We start from the raw sequence: 24,976 nt of genomic DNA, 5'->3' as shown, positions 1-24,976 counted from the left end.
GTGGTGGTGGCGGTGGTGGTGGTGAGGGAGGCGGTGGTGGTGGTGAGGGAGGCGGTGGTGGTGGTGAGGGAGGCGGTGGTGGTGGTGAGGGAGCCGGTGGTGGTGGTGAGGGAGCCGGTGGTGGTGGTGAGGGAGCCGGTGGCGGTGGTGGTGGTGAGGGAGGCATTGGTGGTGGTGAGGGAGGCAGTGGTGGTGGTGGTGAGGGAGGCAGTGGTGGTGGTGGTGAGGGAGGCAGTGGTGGTGGTGGTGAGGGAGGCAGTGGTGGTGGTGGTGAGGGAGGCAGTGGTGGTGGTGGTGAGGGAGGCAGTGGTGGTGGTGGTGAGGGAGGCAGTGGTGGTGGTGGTGAGGGAGGCAGTGGTGGTGGTGGTGAGGGAGGCAGTGGTGGTGAGGGAGGGAGGCAGTGGAGGTGGTGAGGGAGGGAGGCAGTGGTGGTGGTGGTGGTGAGGGAGGGAGTGGTGGTGGTGGTGAGGGAGGGAGTGGTGGTGGTGGTGAGGGAGGGAGTGGTGGTGGTGGTGGTGGTGAGGGAGGAAGGCAGTGGTGGTGGTGGTGAGGGAGGGAGGCAGTGGTGGTGGTTTTGAGGGAGGGAGACGGTGGTGGTGGTGAGGGAGGGAGGCAGTGGTGGTGGTGGTGAAGGAGGCAGTGGTGATGGTGGTGAGGGAGGCAGTGGTGGTGGTGGTGAGGGAGGCAGTGGTGGTGGTTTTGAGGGAGGTAGACGGTGGTGGTGGTGATGGTTTTGAGGGAGGGAGGCAGTGTTGGTGGTGAGGGAGGGAGGCAGTGGTGGTGGTGGTGAGGGAGGTAGGCAGGCAGTGGTGGTGGTGGTGGTGAGGGAGGCATTGGTGGTGGTGAGGGAGGCAGTGGTGGTGGTGGTGAGGGAGGCAGTGGTGGTGGTGGTGAGGGAGGCAGTGGTGGTGGTGGTGAGGGAGGCAGTGGTGGTGGTGGTGAGGGGGAGGCAGTGGTGGTGAGGGAGGGAGGCAGTGGAGGTGGTGAGGGAGGGAGGCAGTGGTGGTGGTGGTGAGGGAGGGAGTGGTGGTGGTGGTGAGGGAGGGAGTGGTGGTGGTGGTGGTGAGGGAGGAAGGCAGTGGTGGTGGTGGTGAGGGAAGCAGTGGTGGTGGTGAGGGAGGGGGGTGGTGGTGGTGAGGGAGGGAGTGGTGGTGGTGGTGGTGGTGGTGAGGGAGGTAGTGGTGGATGTGGTGAGGAAGGTAGTAGTGGATGTGGTGAGGGAGGTAGTGGTGGTGGTGGTGAGGGAGGTAGTGGTGGTGGTGGTGAGGAAGGCGGCGGTGGTGGTGAGGAAGGCGGCGGTGGTGGTGAGGGAGGGGTAGTGGTGATGAAAAGAGTTTAGGGTTGGCACGTTAGTAAGCAATGGCGGAGGGGAGGTCGGTTGCTTACCACGCATGGCTGCCAAACCTCTCATCTATTCTGTATTAAAAATTTATATCATAGCTCTAAAATATTGATGCCAAAATATGTTACTTTTCGTGTATTAACCCCCAAACTGCACATGGAGTATATATACACCATGAGTAACATGTCCCATGATGCGCATGGTGTATATATAAGCCATAGGGTGCCAGGCACGATTCAAATGGCCCGAGGCTACACGGGGTTCACATTAGCTTCCTCAGGGCTCTTGTAAACAGACGCCACATTTTTTAAAAATCGTGGCAATATTCTCAGGTGTGAGAGCCACAGTACTGTTGGAGCAACCAAGGCTGGCACACGCAGCATGAGCAAACAGCATTGCTGTTCAGCATGTGACCACAGCATCGCCGAAAAATGTCAAAATAAATATATAACTGCTATTATTTAGCGATGACAATATTACAGATGACCCCTGACTGTGATAAAAATAACCAGGGCTGTGATAATAGCAGGATTGTTGTAATAATTTGCGCTGTGGGAGGAGTGATGCTGAGGGATGGAGGGAGATGGCATCGTTTACTGACTGTGTGGTCACCTGTTATTGTCTGCGGTGAACAAAATGTGCAGATACTGTACTTATATATAACGTGTGTATAGAGTGTAATAACAGCAAAACTATTTGTTTATTGTTTTATGAACATAGTAATTGAATCACTAATATGCACACCATACTTTTGAGTATAGTGATTATTCACTATTATTATATAAATATATCACAATACACACTATTGAATAATATTACTGCAAAAAAACTAAGAAAAAAATCAGAGACATTAAAATAATTAAGTGATAATATCTTTGTGGCAACTCCCACCTGTCAGCACGGGTGACACTGACCCCCTCTGACGACCGCTCTGTCAACGCTCACTTTCTGCCAGACTTACTCGGTCAATTGCGCCCAAAATATGTCGCCTACGATTCATTTTTTATTTTTCCTGTGCTCAGGGAACACAAACTAACATTTTTAGAAGACGAAATAATTTTTTAGAATTTTATTTTTTCTTGCGCACAGGGGTGTAAATCTCCTCAGGACCCCTTAGCAGCTGGTGTGGTGGGTGGTGTGGGGGATGGTGTGGGTGGTGTGATGGGTGGTGTGGGGGAAATGGTGGATGGTGTGGGGGGGGGGGGGGGTTGTGGGTGGTGTGGGGGGTGGTGTGGGTGGTGGGGGGGGTTTGGGGGATGGTGTGGGTGGTGGGGGGGGGATGGTTATTCCCCCCATCTCAGATTATTATCGACACCTAAAGGGCATGAAAGGTATTATAATGAAGCAGCGTACAATGAAGAAATAAACTAAAATTCAAAAGGTTTTGGTACGGTTTCACAGTAGGCCTACAGGACCAGCACTAGCAAGGACTCCCTTCATTAGTCAGGTGCAATGTTTCCTAATGCTAATGTGTCCTGGCATATGTATATATATAAAAAAAAATTAAGAAGGTTGTTGGGGCCGGACGGATGGAACGATTTCCGCACTGGAACGAATCAGCTTCGCCCCATATAGTTCATTCAAGTGAGGACACACTATAACCCAAAATTATATAATTTGATGTAAATCGAATATTTGAGAGAAATTTATGTTATTGGATCTGTCTTAAACACCAGCCTACTGTAGGGTGTACGTATAGACCTAGTCTGCGTTCGTACAGTATGCACCCAGTGCCCTTAGCTTTGTCTGTGATTGATGTATAGTATTTAACTGCCGGTGGAAGAATAATTGTGTACCATTTTTTTACTACAGCTGTATTGTTATACAACAAAATGTCTCAGTGGCTTACTAATAGTGCCTTATTAATGCCAAAAGTGAAGCAATATTTTGCAAGAACTTGTAGCAGAAAATCAACCAGCATGATCACAGCCGTACCCAGCACAAGAACAGCCGTACTCAGCACGAGAACAGCCGTACCCAGCACGAGAACAGCTGTACCCAGCATGAGAACAGCCGTACCCAGCACTGGTACAACAGCAGCCAGCACCAGCTCAAAAGCAGCTGAAGCCACAGCAGCAGCAGCGAGCATCGGCAAAGCTGATGCAAATACCTAAAAACATCTTGTGAGGCATGAAAAGTTAGAACAAGTGTTAAAATTTAGTGTGTACATAGTGTTAATATTAAAGTTGCTGTAATTTTAGTGTACAATAGTTTTCATAAACTGTATTGTAGTACTCAACATACAGCAGAACTACTTAACCCTTAAAGTGCGCATCACGTCATATGGCGTGCTGGACGTTGTTCCAGTAAACTGCGCATCACGTCATATGATGTGTTGGAGTACTACGCAAGATTTAAACAGCCCGCGGATACACGGGGTTCACCACACCTTCATCAGGGCTCTTGTAAACAGACGCCGTTTTTAAAAAAAATCGTGGGCCAAACTCCCGGGTGTTATTGGCCTCAGTATTGAGTGAGCAACCAAGCCTGACGCACGCAGCATGAGCTAACAGCACTGCTGTTCAGCTTGTGACCACAGCATCGCCTAAAAATGCCAAATTATACTTGTTCATGCTATTATGTAGCAATGATATTATTACAGAAGACCCCTGACTGTGATAAAACTGACCAGGGTTCTGATAATAGCTGGATTGTGGTGACATTTAGCGCTGTGCGCCATGGAAGGAGGTGTAATGCTGTGAGAGGGAGGGTGGTGGCGATGTCTTTTGACTGTGTGTGGCCACCTTTTATTGACTGCACTCACCATACAAGCTTAGTGGTTCGTTATGGTGAACACAAATGTAGACACTTGTATATAACGTGCGTATAGAGGGTATAAACAGCAAGAGAAGGTTTGGAGCCGCCATTTTGGTGAGGGCGGTGGCGTCGTCTGCACGACGCCACCGTGCAGACAACGGTGTTGTTTACTGGTTACCACGATGGTCTTCGGGCACCATACCAGTTTATTTGTACAAGTATGATGAATAAAACAAGTAGATATTTATATATAATGTGTGTATATAGCGTAATAACACCACACAGTATTGTTGGAGGAGAAATATTAGTGCGTCTGGCCTTGAGGGCGGCCGCCAATCAGCTGACTGTGTGAGTAGCCACATCTCTGTGCCTTTACTCACCATACAAGCTTAGATGTACAGTTATGGTGAACAAAACATGTAGATACTTATATATAACGGCTGTATATAGTGAATTAGAGCAAAAACATTATTGTGGGAGGAGAATGAGGGTGAGTCAGATGACTGGAGGGAGGGCGGGAGTGGCTGGCTGGTACACGGCGGTCACTCCTCATTACTTTTTGACTCATAATAGCTACTTAGCGGTTCGTTATAGTGAACAAAACATGCAAATACTTATATATAACCTGTGCTTATAGTGTAATAACCGACAAAGTATTTGTTCACTGATTGATGAACATAATTGAATCAACAATATGCACACCATATTTTTGAGTACACCAACAATTCACTCATTTTATTATATAAATATATCAAACTACACACTATTGAATAATATTACAGCAAAAAAAGTATGAAAAATCAATCAGAGACATTGAAATAATTCGGTAATTATCTCTTTGTGGCAACTCTGGCCTGACAGCTTGCGAGCAACAGACCGCCTGGGACGCACGCTGAGTCAGCGCCTATAATTTGCCAGACTTCCCAGCCCTATAGTGGGCAATATATGCCACTTACGATTTTTTTATTATTTTTCCCGTGATCAGTGAACACAAATTAACAGGTTAGAAAGAAAAATATTTTTTTTTTTTTCAAAATGACCTGCGCCTGTGGGGATGGCAGGATATTAAACCCCGAGCATGTTAAGGGTTAATCAACACAGTGCTAATGGTATAATACACTGCAGTACGTATTTACTGTACAGCATTTACAACTCCATGAGATTTCAAGATGGACATAACTCCAACAGTAAGGTAAATAACAAATGTAACACAGTATTTTTTAGTAGAATAATAATATATAGGTACAGTATATTATGTGATAATGCATTTTTATTGTGTACAAGAAAAAAAAGACACTGATGCAAACACCTCCTGAAGGTCACCTCTTGCAACGCATCCAACGCTCCAACGCATTGGGGTTGGTCCCATATAGTACGTTGAATCGAGGTTGTACCTGTTTATTATTGAGTTGTTGTGTGACACAGAGAACATGAGAACCCTGCTTGGGGTACTTGACTATGGTGTGTGGCACAGAGAACATGATAGACCTACTTGGGGTACTTGACTATAGTGTGTGGCACAGAGAACATGATAGGCCTGCTTGGGGCACTTGACTATGGTGTGTGGCACAGAGAACATGATAGGCCTGCTTGGGGTATTTGACCATGGTGTGTGGCACAGAGAGCATGATAGCTCTGCTTATGGGACATGACTATGAAGATGCACCATTATTTTATGCTGAACAATTTACAGCAAAAACAAAAATCATGTATTTTTATAAAACTGTAATCCCCAACAGTCAGTATTGCATCCCTCTCAGATGAGCACCTGAGCACTATACGGCTGACTAGTTGTCCTAATGGTAACACTGATGCTGTTGGTTTCCCTCGAAACCTATAATGTACCTTAACTTGAGGTTACCTTGAGGGGATTCCGGGACTCAGCGACCCCGCGGCCCGGTCGTTGACCAGGCCTCCTCATTGCTGGACTGGTCAACCAGGCTGTTGGACGTGGCTGCTCGCAGCCTGACGTATGAGTCACAGCCTGGTTGATCAGGTATCCTTTGGAGATGTTTGTCAAGTTCTCTCTTAAACACTGTGAGGGGTCGGCCAGTTATGCCCCTTATGTGTAGCGGAAGCATGTTGAACAGTCTCGGGCCTCTGATGTTGATAGAGTTCTCTCTGAGTACCTGTTGCACCTCTGCTCTTCAACGGGGGTATTCTGCACATCCTGCCATGCCTTCTGGTCACATCCAGTGTCTTGGACCTTGGTCACATCCAGTACCCACACGTACTCTAAGATGTACCTTGGTCACATCCAGTACCCACACGTACCCTAAGATGTACCTTGGTCACATCCAGTACCCCTTACGTACCCTAAAATGTACTTTGGTCACACTTTGACCCCCCCCCATACCCTAAAATGTCTCGCTGTTTGTTCCTCCATACCTTAAAATGTACCTTAGTAATTGTTGGTCCCCCATACCTTAAAATGTACCTTTGTCATTGTTGGTCCCTCTGTACCTTAAAAATATATCCTATTCATTGTTGGTCCCTCCATACCTTAAAATATACCCTAGTCACTGTTGGTTCCCTCCATACCTGAAAATATACCCTAGTCACTGCACTGCGCAACGTGCCTTGAGGCTCTCGATGGGTGGTGCGCAACGCGCCTCAGGGACCTCTTGGGTATAGCGTACTATTTAAAACTGACACATGGTGACGCGGGTATGAAATGGATGCCTGAGGGCTCCAGTGATCGTCCGCCATTTTAGAAAAAAAATCCCAGCATGCCCCAGGGCCATGGGGGACCCTCAGTTTCAAGAAAGCATATGTTACAATTACATGTTACAAATCCCCAAGGACCTGAATTCCTTTCTCTGAGCTAACAATTGTGTCTTTGCAACCACAGAACTGCACCATCACCACAGTACTGTGGGAGCCACCAAGGCTGGTGCATGCAGCATGAGCTAACAGGATTGCTGTTCAGCTTGTGATCATAGCATCGCCTAAAAATGTCAAAATAAATATGTAACTGGTATTATTTAGCAATGATTGCAAGATTGCAAGCTTTGCTGAGGATTGCATTGCAAGCCGGAAGAAAGCAGAAAATCCCTTAGGGTATTACAGGCAAATAATCAGTGTATAAATCAAGTAACTGGCAATCGGTGGCATCCTTCCCCCGACCTGGGACAAACAGCGGTCAACTATATGGTCCCCAAAGGGACCATATTTCTCCACAAGGCGATAAGTACCCCCCACATAAACTTGAACAAATAAACATATGTAATACTATAAATATACTGTATACATATATTATAAATATACATATATTATAAATATACATATATTATAAATATACATATAATATTATAAATATACATATAATATTATAAATATACATATAATATTATAAATATACATATAATATTATATAATATCCGCGGTTGTTCAACGTCCTCCCAGCGACTATAAGAAATATTGCCGGAACAACTGTGGACATCATCAAGAGAAAACTGGACTGTTTTCAAAGAGAAGTTCTGGATTAACTGGGCTGTGGTGGGTATGTGGGCCTGCAGGCCGCTGCAAGCAACAGCCTGGTGGATCAAACTCACAAGTCGAGCCTGGCCTCGGGCCGGACTTGGGGAGTAGAAGAACTCCCAGAACCCCATCAAGCAGGTATCAAGCAGATGACAGTATTACAGATGACCCCTGACTGTGATAAAAATGACCAGGATCGTGATAATAGCAGGATTGTTGATAATTAGGACTGTGTGGGAGGAGTAATGCTGAGGGAGTGAGGGAGGGAGATAGCGTCGTTTACTGACTGTGTGGCCTCCTGTTATTGTCTGCATTCACCATATCAGCTCAGTGGTTCTCTATGGTGAACACAAATGTAGGTACTTATATATAATGTGTATGTAATTGTAATAACAGCAAAAGGATTATGTTGGGAGGAGCCATTTGGGTGACGGAGGTGGCGTCATCTGCATGATTTGTCTCACTGTGTAGAGGGTGGCCACTATGCTCCCTACAAGCTAAGGTGTACAGTTATGGTGCATACAACATGTAGATACTTATATATAATGTGTGTATATAGTGTAATAACATTATAAACAGTATTGTTGGGGGAGAGATTTTAGTGCGCCTGACCTTGAATGAGTGAGGGAGGCAGCCGCCAGCTGACTGTGTGTGTGTAGCGATGTCCCTTAGTGCCTGAACTAACTATATCAGCTTAGTTGTACAGTTGTGGTGAACAAAACATGTAGATACTTATATATAATGTGTGTATATAGTGTAATAACGGCAAAACTATTTGTTTATTGTTTTATGAACACAATAATTGAATCACTATTATGAACACCATACTTTTGAGTATAGTGATGATTCACACATTTTATTATATAAATCTATCACACTACACACTATTGAATAATATTACTGCAAAAAACTAAGAAAAAATAAATCAAGAGACATTGAAATAATTAGATTATAATATCTTTGTGGCAACTGCCACCTGACAGCTTAGGTGATGCTGACTGCCTCTGATGACTGCTCTCTCTATGCCCACATTTTGCCAGACTTCCTCAGCCTATTGCGCCCAAAATATGTGACCTACGATTTTTTAATTTTTCCCGTGCTCAGGGAACACAAATTAACATTTTTAGAAGACGAAATAACACACCCCTTTTTCTTGCGCACAGGGGTGTAAATCTCTTCAGGACCCCTTAGCCGCTTAAGGGTTAACTACAATGTAAACATGCGACTAATTGATAAATGTGACATGATGCTTGGTGCCGTCGAGGGCATGTGAAAATCTGTGAAATGGACGAAGAAATTCTTTTTCCACCTCATTGACGTTGCTGTGCTGAACTGATTCAATATGTATCTCGTGAAATCTGGCAAGAGACCCCCAATATGTACGATCAGTGTTGCTCTAGTGCCACAACTTCTCATGAAGTTTGGGATGGAGGGATGATGCCAACAACAATGCCACACTCAGTTCCTGACAGACTCAGGGGTAAGGAAATTCTGGGTGTACACATGCTAGGTTATATGCCAGGCACAGGATCATGAGCAAGGGTAAATGTGCCTGCGTTGTCTGCAAGAACACACAATATAGGGAACCCAAGCGAAGATGCATCTGCACCTGGTGCGTTGAGTGCAAAGTTCCCCTATGTCCCGTTGACTGCTTCTCTGATTATCACACACTCGTGGAGTTTTGAGTGTGTTGATAGGGAATGTATATAGTGTGTGATAGTGTACAGTTTCTAAATATGTTATAAATGTATATATATGACCATGAAATATTGGGAATATGATCAATATTTATGGACACATTTGTGATACAAGTAACACAGTGTTGAAGTTGGCGCGCAACTGGCTCTGGAAGTCTATGTCACGGGCGACCACTAATCCGTGACGTCACACGCCATTTTCTGGACCCCACTGCGGCCAAAGTAAGTACAATTTTGATTTCATTTCAACTTATATGTGATCAGGGAAGGGTATTTAACAAGTCTAGAAGTCTCAAAAAAATTTTGCGAACAATTTATTTCCTGCGCATCATGGGTTTGCCATATTTGGCGGCAGAGCAGTGCAGTGGCTACCTCACTGTTGGTCCCCCATACCTTAAAATGTACCCTAGTCACTGTTAGTCCCCCCCCCCATACCTTAAAATGTACCTAGTCACTTATACCTTCCTGAACTTAATATATGTGTTTGTTTTCAGACAAAAATGTTCAATGACCTGTTCTTCTATACTATCAAACAAAATCGTTGGCTTAAAGTGAGCAGTCCAGGAGGCCCGCCCCCAAGATCGGGCCACCAAGCTGTTGCGCTCTCACAGGTAAGCTAACTGAATTGTTGTTGGAGTTTGTGTCATAGATCAACCCGTTCTCGCAAATTCGTAAAGTCAATATTGACTTATTAACTACGTGCATAGGTGATATACTAAACATAATAGATACCCTTAAAAAGATTCATAGAAAACACCGACCTTACCTAACCTTGTTAGTATCTTAAGATAAGCATCTTATTGCTTCGTAATTACAATTATTACTTAACCTATACCTATTATAGGTTAGGTAATAATTGTAATTACGAAGCAATAAGATGCTTATCTTAACACTTTCGCGCTCTCCGCAAAGGTCACTCAGCCAACCGAATGTGCGCGCTGCGTTTTTATCGCTTAAGCGTAAAAACAAAAATGTGTATACTCTTTTTACTCTTCTGACCTTAGTTCTCATGCTACGTATTTCATTTTGGTACCAACGTGTTCGCAATAAAATTCTCTAGAAGAACATTAGTAAAATAAGTCACGAAACATATAGGGATACCAGCACCAAATAAATAACTACGTAGATGACTCGCCGTGAGCGCCCATCAGCAACAAAATGTTTTTACTCTTGGGATTGTAATCACCTCCACACTTGTTCTACAGCGTTAATTTTGGTATCAATGGACTCGCAATGAAATTCCCAACACGGTGATATGAATATAAGCGTAGAATAATGATGCAGCCCGCCCGCAAGAGTGTGGGAAGTGGTGAAATTGTTACCCGGTATCGGTGACGGGACGACGCACGGCGCTTTGAAAGTTTATACTTATTTCACTCTCATGACATTAATTTTCTATGTACGTCATTCATTTTTATGTCAATGTGTTCGCAATAGAATGTTCTATGTGCCCATAGGTAAAAAATATCAACAAAGCGTAAGTTAGAATAGCGACAAATATAAAACAACGCTGGAACATATCAGTGAGCGTCAAACACACACGAAATATTTTTACTTTTGTTATGTTTGTCAAGATTATATTTGTTGCACACAGTTATTTTTGGTTGTATATTGATCGGAATAAAATTCCCTAAACAGACATATGCATCTAATACATGATATGGGGGAAGAATTACCAGTATAAACGGCTAAAGTCACCCACCTGCAACCCGTTTGGGACAAAATACCATTTGATCGAAGTTATCCACACCTTTCATGAACTTATTGTACCATGCAGCCTAGTGGTGAGAAAGAGAGCCTCATAGCGCGCAGTTTGAAACAAACCCAAAGTAAATCGGATAAAAATTGAATTTTATGCAAATATTTTAAAAGTTGACATAACTTTATGTCCACTATGCGTTTACGTTAGACGAAACCGAACGCGCCGGCGCGTCCAGATAGCGCGAAAGTGTTAAGATACTAACAAGGTTAGGTAAGGTCGGTGTTTTCTATGAATCTTTTTAAGGGTATCTATTATGTTAAGTATGTCACCTATGCACATATTTAATAAGTCAATATTGACTTATTAAATTTGCGAGAACGGGTTGCATAGATTCCAAATAGGTTTGTTTTCATCATAGATTCTAAATGTATCCACTCGATTTAACGGCCTATATGGGGCTGTACCTTGGTCGTTATTTCCGAAGTTAATTGTCGGGTAATTTTTTTAAGTAACTTTCAGGTAGGATATATTTTATACTGCATAGCAAAAATAAATAAAGTTCATTGTATAATTGCGTTCCAATTTAGTGCCACGCCGACGATTAAGCCGGCTGTTGGCTGCTGCATGGATGATGCGTGAACACGTTCTGATCAAGTTCAGATGGGTGGGAAAATTTCCTTTTACTCTCTTCTTCAAGTCTCTGGTTTCTACATTTTCCTTAAATTGAGATATTTTCATATGTGCCATTGTTATTTTCAGAGTGGAGGCCAGTTGTGGATATTTGGAGGAGAGTTCACGTCGCACACACAGGCACAGTTCTACCACTTCAAGGATCTCTGGGTCTTTCACTTCAATAGCAAGAGATGGGAAAAAATTACGTATGTTGGTGAAATTGAAGTTTTTATTTTGATTTAATTTTCCCTTTGGTATCATAATTTCTCGAACTACAGTATATCTTTTCATTGCTGCCTATGGTAAGATCCGCTGGGACGGCTTGGATTCTGGCTTGGATTGGTGACATTTAGACGGGACTACTCTTTTACATTGACACAGTGGGGAAATGTTTCAGATAGCCCCTGTAGCTTTTACTGTACTGATGTTACGGAGCACTTCCAGACAGGTAAACAAAAAAAAACTTTTGCCTTTTACTATTTCCTGCCTGTCATTATGGGCAACTTTCAACGAATCAATCTTGGTAACTAACATTTGGACTATGTAGTTGCCTACCCAAGCTACCACCAGCTGGCAGCACCTCTCCCACTGGGCTTGTCTACATGAGCTACCTGGCAGGTGGAGACAAGATTTTAGTAGACTTGTTACATTTCTTGAGATGTTGATTCTAGATCTCAGTGGGCTTATGCCGTTTTATAACACTTCTTCTACGTGTACTTTTTGACAAGTCATTTGTGTCCCTTGATTTATCCTGACTTAAAAAGATGAGAATAATGAAACTGCCCGTGCAAGGCAGCTCATATTGGTCTATACCCTGGAAACACAAACCGAAACTCTCTCTATTTTCCGCTAGTTACAATTTGTAATACAGTTGTTACATCTTGGCTTAACGTGTTTATGACGTATTAGAACGTTGTTACAACTTGCTATATTGGTTGTTATAACTGGTTAGGAGGTGTTAAAACTTGTTCGAACGTTGTACCAACGTCGTAGTTTCGGTGTGTGTTTGGCGGGTAGGAGGAAGGTCATAATTATAATCACCCAAACCATTCATATACAATTTTAACTTATGTTTAAAACAATCCAGCAAGCTTATGCCTATATTTGTTCCATAAATCAACAACTCTTTTTCCAAACTGGTATTTTACAAAGACTTTCCTGAACCTAAACTCTAATATATATATCCATTGTTTTAAGTGTCGTCCATTTTTGTTTATATTTCATTATTAACCCTTAAACCGCGCAAATCATATATATATGATAACAAAACAGTGACAAAACCGAAACCGTGCACATCATATATACAGGGGTACCTCGGTTTAAGAGTTTAATCCGTTCCTGGAGACAGCTCGTATTCCGAAAACTCGTATTCCGAAGCTAATTTCCCCATAAGAAATGAATTAATCAGTTCCTGACTACCCCAAAAACCCCACATCAAACTAAATTTTTATACCTAATTCATCTAAATAAACCTACAAAACTATGTTCAAGTTATTACTTACCTTGCTGGAAGATGGAAGATGGTGAGGATGAGGGAGGAGAAGAGGTGTTACTGTTTGGAAGGGAAGTCCCCGTCCATTATGACATCAGGCAGTAAGGTCTTCACTGGTGTGCACACTCTGGCACGTTTTGCCTGCATACCACTAAGACTTGCTTGTCTTACTAAGAATCTCTCTAAAGACACTTGTTTTTCCCTACATTTTAACACTTGTTTGTAGTAAGACATCACATTGTCATTTAAAAGGTCAATGCAACGGCCTGCTACAGCTTTATCTGGGCGAGTTTTTTCAACAAAACTTTGCAATTCTTCCCATACTAAACACATTTTCTTAACACTTTAGCGTTATCACGGCGCTCAAGAGCATTACCACGTTTTGTGTTGAGGTCGTACAGCGGACTCGCTCACGAGTCACGAGAAAAAACATTTCTATAAACTCTATTTGTTATGAGATCGACTTTGAGATAGTTTGAAAATGTCCGCCATGAAATTTCCATTTTCTCTAATAGCCGCATAGCCTATTTGGGAGAATGGCGTAGCATTGCACCATCGAGGTAAGACCATTGTATTGTTGACATGACAAGTGTAATCGACGTAGTTTTTTATTTGGTGCCGGTCTAACACATCCTTGTGTGACATTTTATACTAATGTTCTTATAGAACATTTTATTGTGAACACACTGGTATAAAAATGAAATACGTAAATCGAAAATTAACACTTTCGCTCACCCCGCGCGCCACCCCTCGACAGGGCGATATGGGCCCCAGAGTGTCACGGAAGCGCGCGTTAATTCCGAAAAGTGTATACTCTCTTCAACTTTGTCACCTCAATTCTCCTTCTACGAGATTAAATTTGGTATCATTGTGTTCGCAATAAAATTCTCTACAGCACTAAATGCATATAAACTCCAAAAGCCCGGCTAATTACCCGCAGCAAACAGAGAAAGTGCGAACGAGTTACCCGGGAGCGCGCAAACGGGATAAAATGTTTTCACTATTTTCACTCTGGTCACCTCAATTTTTGTCCTAGGTCTTTCATTTTGGTCTCAATGGGTTCGTAATAAAATTCTCTAGAGGAACATTAGCCTATAAAAAAAAAAAACCTGGTCACGCTCCAACCGCCGACGAGTTGAAGACGGGCCACGTGTTAGCCGTGAGTGAGTGCTCAGAGGCCTTCCTGCTACACTCCCAATTCCTACCCTTTTCAAGCCTTTCTTTCGCAATTTTCTTCCTGGAAGGGCCTTGTTCATGATTACTATCCATCGTGGAGTAAGCGTAGATAGTTTCTAAAGCCGCAGTAAGAAATATAGCCACGGAAAATAGCCGAAATGTTCACACGTTTGAGATGCGAGGGGAAGCGACATTGGTCACAACAGTGGAGCAAAGACAATGGGCCCACGGCGTGTGCCAAGCAGCCTGAGGGCGACGAGGCTCAACAAAGAAAATGGGAAGACATCGGCGCACATTTTAAAACCAGTCCCCAAAAAATCGGATAAAAACCTGATTTTTGGCGAATTTTTAAAGTGGATGACGCAATGCTGCGTCATCCCCGGCATTACCGCCAGTAAACGGATGACGCAATGCTGCGTCATCCCCGAGCGAAAGTGTTAATGTGAGGACAGTGAAAAGAGTATACACTTTTCAGTGTTGCCATTCAATCGTCCAAAACGCAGCACTATTTTCTTAGGTTAAACCTTACCACTGGCTTTCTTGGGACTCATGGCGAGATATATAATATCTTTTATGGTCAAATGACCAAAAATCCAACAAAACACTGAAAATTCGGGTGAAGAATTTACGTGGGATAGTCACTGGGTGCGAGGCACTGGTAAACTGAGGGGTGAGAGGCGACGATCGCCATACCACCACGCGCTAGGTCGGCCTGTACGCGTATCAACAAACTCGCCTTCCGAGGTAACCCTCGCCTTCCGAGACACATTTTCCGAGGAAATCCTGCTCGTATTCCGAAAAACTCGCATACAGGGACACTCGTATTCCAAGGAACCACTGTATATGATTTTGTGTCTAGAGCTATAATTTAAATGCCCTGCATGGGATAGGGGTAATATCGGCGAGCCTCAACCGACCATAAACAAACCCCGTCTGGGAAAAAAATCCAGCGTGGGTTCCCTTTGTATACAGGCCTCAGTTACCTGGCGGACACCATGGCGAGCGCTTCAAGTACCAACAACCGACCCCGCTCAACGAGGCGTTCATCGCAACTTCTGAACGAAGAGGAAATTAATAAGAATTTGTTCCCGGATGGTGATGAATCAGATATTGACAATTCCGACATTGATCATGACTACACACAACCCACAGATGTAGATATGACTGACGATGAGAATGAACATGCTGGCTCCACAAAGGCTAGGCCTAGCATCTCGCCCTTGCCTCCTCGCCCTCACTTGACTCCACTTTGTGCCAGACCACACAGTTCATGTGCTACCTTGCAAGATATTGATGTTTTGGTCGACGAGTCTGAAGAAGGTGAATCATTTTCCGGTTTTAGTGACTTAGAATTGGAAAATAGTTTCGGTGTTGCTAGTGCTAGTGGAGTGTGTGGTGTTGCCAAGTGGCAATTTGTTGCGTCAGCAGCATTTGGCCAAGCCATGCGGCACCGCGTGGCACCACATGAACAAAGACCCTCAACATCGAGTAATTTTCCGTCACCGTCCCTGCCCACCCCCTACTGTTCCTAGACCTGCTTCAGCTCCTGGTCCATGGTTTCCTCGCCGTGGTGCCGCTAATGGCTCTCGAAAGACACCAGGTGTTTTTGTGTGGAGTGATGGGACAGATTTTGTTCCGCAAATTCCTGTCTTTAATAATTCGGATGTTGGGATTACAGACGTTTTCCCTGATACAGGTCCCGATATGTGTGAAATGGACTACTTTACCGCATATTTTGATGAGCCGCTTATGGAATATATTGTTCATGAAACAAACAAATATGCGACTGATCTCATTGATGAGGAGGAGTTATCCAACTATTCACATTTGCAACGATGGAAAGATACGACTGTATGTGAAATGTATGTGTTTTTGGCACTGTGTATGTTCATGAAACATGTGTCAAACACGTAATCGACCATTATTGGAGCAAAGACCATACTGTTCCAACACCGATGTTCGGCAAATATATGTCTCGAGACCAATTTACGATAATTAAAAATAAAAATAAATTTTTTTGATTTTTTGTTTGTTACGCCTGTGGGTTTTGAAGCCATGTGGACCCCTAGTGGCTCGAGGGGGCCACTATGACGGATCAGTCAATTTGATGGAGTTCTATCCTACCAGGGTCCACAAGCCAGATCCTGCCCCCCCATCAGAGAGGCACGAGGAGCAATGGCCTATAGAAACCCCCATGTGGTTGGAAGCATTCTATGTCTGGCATCTAATAGGTTAACTCTTAAACTGCGCAACGCGCCTGCTGGCCCACGTCTGGTTTGCGCAACGCGCCTCCAGGTATTTTTATTTTTCGCGTTTCATTCAAAACTCCCGCGGCTACATGGGGTTCACATCAGCTTCCTCAGGGCTCTTGTAAACAGACGCCATCTTTAAAAAAAATCGTGGTCCACATTCCCGGGTGTGGGAGTCTCAGTAGTGAGTGAGCAACCAAGGCTGGTGCTCGCAGCATGAGCGCACAGCACTGCTGTTCAACGTGTGACCACAGCATCGCCTAATAATGTCAAAATATATATATAGCTTGTATTATTTAACCATGATAGTATTATAGAAGAGCCTGAGTGTGATAATGACTGGGTATAATGTTCAAATGTCAGTGATTCAATGCTGTTCACGATGTTCACAGCGCTAGCCACAGCACCACAGCATTATTTCGTCCATCTAGGAATCTTCAAATGACTTCTTAGGTTCCTTTTCAAAATAAACGTGTGGTCAATTACCATCACACACTTACAGGAATTAGTGACCAGGATTGTAGTTATAATTAGCATTGTGCGTAGTATTGTGGAAGGAGGAATTTTGGTGAGGGAGGGAGGGAGAGAATTGAGGTAGCCTGACTGTGTGTGTGTGTGTGTGTGTGTGTGTGTGTGTGTGTGTGTGTGTGGCAGCCACTCTTGTTTTGCTCACCATACTAGCTTCGTGGTTCGCTATGGGGAACACATATGTACATGGGTATATACAGTGTGTGTGTATATAGTGTAATAACAGCAACAGGAGAATGTTGAGAGGAGCTATTTTGGTGAGGGAGGTGACGTCTTAATTGTAGCATCGTCTGCTGTCTGCTGTGTGATTTCTCATGCAGTGTATGGTGGCCACTGTTCTGTTTGGACACAATACCGGCTTACTTGCATAATTCTGGTGAATAAAACATGTAGATAGGTATACATAACATATGTAAATAGTGTAATAAAAACAGTAACAGTATGGTGGGAGGAGGGGTGATGGCGAGTATGATGTTGGAGGAGAGAAAGAGGACTGGCTGGCTGGGTGTGGCAGCTTACACTCGAGGAGTTCTGAGTGTGTTTATGGTGTGTGACAGTGTAGTGTGTGTAAATGTGTTGTAGATATACATAAATGAACCTGAAACATTGGTGTGAATAACAGTATTGTGGGAGGAGGGGTACTGATGGCGAGTACGATGTTGGAGGAATAAGGGAGGACTGGCTGGCTGGGTGTGGCTGTGCTCACACTCGAGGAGTTCTGTGTGTGTTGATGGTGAATATATATAATGTTGATGGTGAATGTATCGGACCCGCACACTTGAATGGCGAGATTCTATTAATATGGTTCAGGTTTACTTGGGGGGGGGGGGGCGAGTTTGAGCACCTCAATGCGTGCTTGTTTGCCCCCCTGTTTTTCCTCGAGATGTTGGCCAGGTTCAGCTTCACTTGCAGGTTTCCTCCCCATTTGTCGTCCTTGGTGGCTTCGGTTTTACGCTTCTTTTTCCTGCTGGAGAGGTCTTCGGATTGGCTCGAGGAGGATGTGGAGGCACTGGGTTCCGGGCCTGCGCCCAGTACACTTGCCTCTGTGGCTCGGGCATTGACTGCCTTGTTGAGGTTGCTTGTGCTGATTCTTAAGGAAGTGGTGTCTTTGTTCTTTGCTTCTCGCCTTGCGTGCCGACAGATGGTGCTCACTCACTCCTTGGAATCTGCTTGGAATGGCACGTTCCTATTCACCTCACGAAGCTCTGTGTATGTCTTCCTAAGTATGCCCTAAGAAGATGCTTAGATGCAATTCACGTAGGTCCACTTAGGAAGATTTTGGGTTCTGGGTCTGGTTCACCTGCGTGCCGATAGAGGTCACTACTGTGTTTCGTTTGGCCAATCAGAGCAGGCAACATTCTTCATATTGAAGATTTAGTGCTGGCTTATCGGAGTTCTACTGCCTCCTATTTACGTTGAATTTTCTTATAAAATTAGTATATTTCAAAGTAAAACTATGTTTTTCAACTTCTACAGGCAGCACCGACATTGTAGTATACAAATATGTTACATTTGTTGTTTACCTACGTAATTCTAAGAGATACTGTGTAGCTGTCCTTGTTGCTTGGAAGATGCGGTGACAATTATTGTATATATTTACTGAATTTACCCAAGGGCCACTAACTATCTAGTGGCCTCGACGAGGACAGAAAGCTGGCGGCTTGTTAAAGGGCCCGCCAATTGTCTAAATGATATTTTTTAACTGGAATTTGGCATTTACGGCTTCAATGGGTATGCGGTTCCATGGGTTTATACCCTCTTGGTGGAAAAAACATCTGTTTTCAGTCCTACTTGAGAGAACATACTCTCCAACACTATATCTGTGATTGTCCTGTTTTCAGTGACTTCATACCAAATGGTATGAGGTACTTTGAGCTCTGCAATTACTTCATACACTCAGGAATATTGGAAGATATTCTTGTGCTGCACCCAGATTTTGCCAGTGGAGGCTAATAGATCAGCCTTAACCCTTAAACTGCGCAACGCGCCTGCAGGCTCACGTCTGGTTTGCGCAACGCGCCTCCGGGTATTTGTATTTTTCACGTTCCATTCAAAACTCCCGCGGCTACATGGGGTTCACATCAGCTTCCTCAGGGCTCTTGTAAACAGACGCCATCTTAAAAAAAAATCGTGGTCCACATTCCCGGGTGTGGGAGCCTCAGTAGTGTGTGAGCAACCAAGGCTGGCGCTCGCAGCATGAGCGCACAGCACTGCTGTTCAGCATGTGACCACAGCATCGCCTAATAATGTCAAAATATATATATAACTTGTATTATTTAGCTATGATAGTGTTATATTAGAGCCTGAGTGTGATAATGACTGGGTACAATGTTCAAATATCAGTGATTCAATGCTGTTCACGATGTTCACAGCGCTAGCCACAGCACCACAGCATTATTTCGTTCATCTAGGAATCTTCAAATGATTTCTTAGGTTCCTTTTCAAAATAAACGTGTGGTCAATTATTCATTTACAGGAATTAGTGACCAGGATTGTGATAATAGCAGGAATGTGGTTATAATTAGCGTTGTGCGTAGTATTGTGGAAGGAGGAATTTTGATGAGGGAGGGAGGGCGAGAATTGAGGAAGCCTCATTGTGTGTGTGGCTGCCACTCTTGTTTTGCTCACCATACTAGCTTAGTGGTTCGCTATGGGCAACACATATGTACATGGGTATATATAGTGTGTGTATATAGTGTAAGAACAGCAACAGGAGAATGTTGAGAGGAGCTATTTTGGTGAGGGAGGTGACGTAATCGTAGCGTCGTCTGCTGTGTGATTTTTCATGCAGTGTATGGTGGCCACTGTACTGTTTGGACACAATACCGGCTTACTTACATAGTTCTGGTAAATAAAACATGTAGATAGGTATATAGAACATGTGTAATAAGAACTATAACAATATGGTGGGAGGAGCAATGTTGGCGAGTAAGATGTTGGAGTGAGGGAGACAGGCTGGGTGTGGCTGCTCTCACTCGAGGTGTTCTGAATGTGTTGATGGCCAAATGCTCTTGTTGGCCCATACGAGGCAGCTGCTATTGGCCCATACGAGGCAGCTGCTGTTGGCCCATACGAGGCAGCTGCTGTTGGCCCATACGAGGCAGGTGCTGTTGGCCCATACGAGGCAGCTGCTGTTGGCCGATACGAGGCAGCTGCTGTTGGCCCATACGCGGCAGCTGCTATTGGCCCATACGCGGCAGCTGCTATTGGCCCATACGCGGCAGCTGCTATTGGCCCATACGCGGCAGCTGCTATTGGCCCATATGCGGCAGCTGCTATTGGCCCATACGGGGCAGCTGCTCTTGGCCCATACGGGGCAGCTGCTATTGGCCCATACGGGGCAGCTGCTGTTGGCCCATACGAGGCAGGTGCTGTTGGCCCATACGAGGCAGCTGCTGTTGGCCGATACGAGGCAGCTGCTGTTGGCCCATACGCGGCAGCTGCTGTTGGCCCATACGAGGCAGCTGCTGTTGGCCCATACGAGGCAGCTGCTGTTGGCCCATACGAAGCAGCTGCTACGCGGTGTTCTGAATGTGTTGATGGTGAATGTATATAGTGTGTAAGTAGATTGTATATATACACAAATTAGCATGATACATAGTAAATATGTGCTGCATATGTGTACACAAGTTTCATGCACGTAACACAGTGTCTACGGACAGTACGGATGTTGTACTGCGATATTATAGTGTATGTGTTCATTATACATTGGATTGGCACATAAAAACAATGAAAATGTATTTGGAAAGGTGCGCAAAAAATGAACGAAAATATATTCGCGGCAACTCGCGCGCCCCGCCCCGAGCGCCCCACCGCCCCTGAGAGCTTACGGCACGGGCGCACGGGGAATGATGACGTCACGCCCCAACTTCCGGACCCCATAGCAGCCAAAGTAAGTACAATTTCGCCTTTTTTTTTACATACCCATACTGAGGGAAGGGTTTTTGACACTTTAAAAAGAAAAAAGAATTTTTTCCAGAGAATTTATTTCCTGCGCACTGCGGGGGTGTCACATTTGGAGGCAACGCAGTTAAGGGGTTAAGTATTTTGTTCTCTCTTGATTCCATGTATGACTGGCCATCCTGTGTGGTGAGGATGTTGGATGAGCTTGTAGCTGGCTTTTGATCTACACTGTGTGGTCCTTCATGCAGAATAGGGAAGCAGCACATTGCTGTGTATACCTAAACATGTTAAAAAATACATTGTTTGAGAGGAGTCTTGTAGAAACTGGTAAGAGTAATTATAATATAATGTTTCCATGATTCAGTGCTTACCTCTTGTGAAATTCGTGAAGAGTTGTTTAGTCAGAGTTGATATTTTTTTGTATTGAGGCTGGTATTTTCTACCTTGATTCCATGTATGTCTAACCATTCTGTGAGATGGGAGTATTAGATAAACTTATAGCTAGTTTTTTATCTGCACGTGTAATATTCCATATAGAATAGGGTAGCAGCACATTGCTGTGTATACCTAATCTTCTTAATTAAAAAAAATCAGTAATAAAGATTTTAAATTGTAGTTTGTATTATTACAAATACTGTATTACCCTTATTAAATCATGTTAACCATGGATCATTAAGATCTCATGTTGATATGTAAAATAGTCATATTTCTTTTGAACTGCTAATCCATGCTAATCATTTTTTAATCATTCATTAAATTGTGCATTATGTCTCAATTTTTCACTTCCTTGGATATACTGTACAGTACAAAAAGATAGGATAAAAATAAACCAGTAATATTTCTTTCTTATATTTTTTGTTTAAATAACTGCATCAATATTTTTACAGCTGACAGGATTTGTTTTACCATACAGGTGCATTATTTGTTAAAAAAAATTTGGTTTATTGTTACACACAATGGTGCTACATAGCCTTCCCAGCTTGGTGCCTTCTTTTAATACTTACAGGCATACCTCAGAATAAGAGTTTAATCCGTTCCTGGAGACGCCTCGCCTTCCGAAAACTCGCATTCCGAAGTTAATTTCCCCATAAGAAATAAAGGGAAATGAATTAATCCGTTCCTGACTACCCCAAAAACCCCACATCAAACTAAATTTTTATACCTAATTTACCTAATTCATCTAAATAAACCTACAAAACTGTGTTCCAGTTATTACTTACCTTGCTGTCGAGTGCTGTAGACGTATGGAAGATGGTGAGGAGGGGGGAGGAGGAGAGGAGTTACTGTTTGGAAGGGGAGTCCCCTTCCATAATCACATCACATAACCCCATGCCTTGTAACACTATGGATACCACTTCTCTTTCTAAATTTTTCAAACCAGCCCCTGCTTGCCTTAAACTCTTTCTTATCTGCATCACTCGTTGCAGGGGTATTCTTTAGAAGGTCTTCGTGCAACACTCTGGCTTTCTCACAAATAATGGCCTCCGAAACACTATCACCCCTCAACTCCTTGTCGTGTATCCAAATTAATAACAACTTTTCCACTTCTTCAAGTATTTGTGGTCTTTGTGCCGTTAATGTTCTTACTCCTTTTGCCACTTTAGCACCCATAATCTTATTTTTCTTCTTAAGTATAGTGCATATTGTTGATGTGGCTTTGTTGTACTGCCTACAAAGTTCAACAACACGTGTACCGTTCTCATGCTTCCGAATGATCTCTTGTTTCTCCTCTATTGTCATCCTCACATGAGCTTTCTGGCCTTTATCCTTACCACTGGCTTTCTTGGGACCCATGGTGAGATATATAATAACAAATTGTATAGACAAATCACCAAAAATCCAACAAAACACTGAAAATCCGCGAGAAGAATTGATGTGGGGGTAGTCACTGAGCGCGAGACAATAATAAACTGAGGGGCGGAGGGGCGACGAACGCGCTAGGTCGGCTGTACGCGTATCAACAAACTCGCGTCCAAACTCGCCTCCCGAAGTAACCCTCGCCTTCTGAGACAAATTTTTGGAGTAAATACACCTCGCCTTCCGAAAACCTCGCATACAGGGACAATCGCATTCCGAGGTACCACTGTACTTACTGAATAATAAATAAATTTTATTCGGGAAAAGTGCATACAGATGATTTACAAACATAATGTTGGATTTATAGACAGAGCTAGTACATACAATACCTAAAGCCACTAATACTCATAGCATTTTGGGCAAGGTGTGGGGGAAAAAACACTTTGACTAAAACTTAATAGTAATCTGCAGTAGGTATAAATTGTGTTGAAAGAAGGAATAAAAAATAAAAAAAAAGGGGCATAACATAGTAGAAATCAGCAATTGTACACGTTGGTGAACAAACAGCATTGTTTAAAAAATAGCAAGACATGGGTTGACATTTAGGGGGTAAGGTTGGTTACATTTAGTTTTTTTTTTTTTTTTTTTTTTTTTTTTTTTGCAGGGATATTCCTGCACAGGCCCTAAGCCTCTGGCTGGCCCACTAAGTGTTGCTTGTTTCTGTTTTACTTGGGCGGAGTATGAGTATTTATTACTCGTATGGTCGCTTCAGTAAAATTTTGCCATGTGTTTAACAACTTCTTCTGCTCTGTTGAATCTAAGTTGAAATCTTAATGGGTTTGTAACTGTGCACTGTGTTAGATAATGTTCCAGTGGTCTGTCGGGCATTTCTCCACAGTGCTGACCCGGAACCTGTAAGCCTATTTCCCATACACATGGGTATCCAAGCCTGATGCGATGTAAGTGCACTTCTGTTGCTCTACTGCTCCCTTTCATTAAACTAAGTGGTTCGTAGTTGGTTGAATTCTTGTACCAACCCGCAGATCCTGATGTTGCAACTGCTGTGTTGTGGTCACTGTACATCTTTTGCATTGCTCTGTTTCTAATTACTTTCTTAATCTGTGATAGACTCTGTGGTATGTAAATGTCTACATTTCTTCTCTTAGTTGCAAGTTTTGCAGCTTCGTCTGCAATGCCATTTCCTATTATTCCCACATGACTTGGCACCCAGTTGATAAGTACCCGTCGGCTTTGTTGTTTGAGTGTTTGCATTAATGATATGACATTTGTGATCAGATGTATGTTATCACATATGTGTTCTTGTTGCAAGGTTTCATTGGCGGTTCTCGAATCTGTATGTATGATAACATGTTGTTGGTGTTCAGCAAGAGCATGTTCCAAAGCCTTTTGAATGGCTAGCATCTCTGTTTGTAAAGTCGAATACCCATACATAGCATACCTGTGACTTAGGCAATCTTGAATCCATGCTTGCATTTTTCCCTTTACACATTTTTTAACTAAGGTGTGTAAAATTGCTTGCGGGCTTGCAAGTTCGAATGCTTTTTCTAGATCAAGGAAGATCACTATAGCTGGACCAGAGTTAACTGTTCCTAGTAATGTTGTTATGCAGTTTGCAGTACCTACTCCTCTAGTGAAGCCAAATATGTGTTTATGAAGGTCTCCAGTCTTCCACAGTAGCCTATTTAAGACCATCCGTTCTGTAGTTTTATTAATGCATGATGTTAATGAAATGGGTCTGTAATTGCCAGGTTCTTTCGACTTAGGAATCGGTATGATGTCTGCTTTCTTCCAAGAGGTTGGTTTGCCTTGTTGCCAAGATGCATTGATGACGTCCAATATTCCTTGTTCCCCAGCAGGACCTGCATGTGCGATCATTGAGTATATAATGTTATCAGCACCTGGTGCAGTGTCCTTACCACCTTTTCTGGGGGGAGCCCCGTCGGCTCCCCGGAGCTATCCCAGGCTGATATGCTAATGTCAGACTTTGGCATCAGTCATGTGTATGGAGTTCTTAGGCCTACCGGGGACCACGGCCAGAACCGGGCCCCCTCAGAGAGGCAAGGGGAGCAATGGCCTATAGAAGCCCCCGTGTGGTTGGAAGCATTCTATGTCTGCCATCGACCGGAACAGGCACCCAGAAAGGTAAGCGCCTCAAAACAA

The 24,976-nt window shown here is 43.6% G+C and overlaps 1 protein-coding gene across 2 annotated transcripts in view; it reads left to right on the top strand.

The window, feature by feature from the left end:
* Window positions 1-24,976, top strand: part of LOC123762687 (kelch domain-containing protein 4) — a 154,145-nt gene that overhangs the window by 14,091 nt on the left and 115,078 nt on the right. For both annotated transcript variants that reach the window (XM_069339975.1, XM_045749377.2), the window contains exons 3-4: window positions 9,771-9,887; window positions 11,738-11,856. In XM_069339975.1, the coding sequence (XP_069196076.1) occupies window positions 9,771-9,887; window positions 11,738-11,856 (236 nt within the window). The remainder of the gene's footprint in view (window positions 1-9,770; window positions 9,888-11,737; window positions 11,857-24,976) is intronic.

Source organism: Procambarus clarkii, chromosome 5 (genome assembly GCF_040958095.1).
Source record: "Procambarus clarkii isolate CNS0578487 chromosome 5, FALCON_Pclarkii_2.0, whole genome shotgun sequence".
Taxonomy (NCBI): Eukaryota; Metazoa; Arthropoda; class Malacostraca; order Decapoda; family Cambaridae; genus Procambarus; species Procambarus clarkii.
Note: the sequence above shows the minus strand (reverse complement) of the source record. Positions and strands in the feature narration are given on the sequence as shown.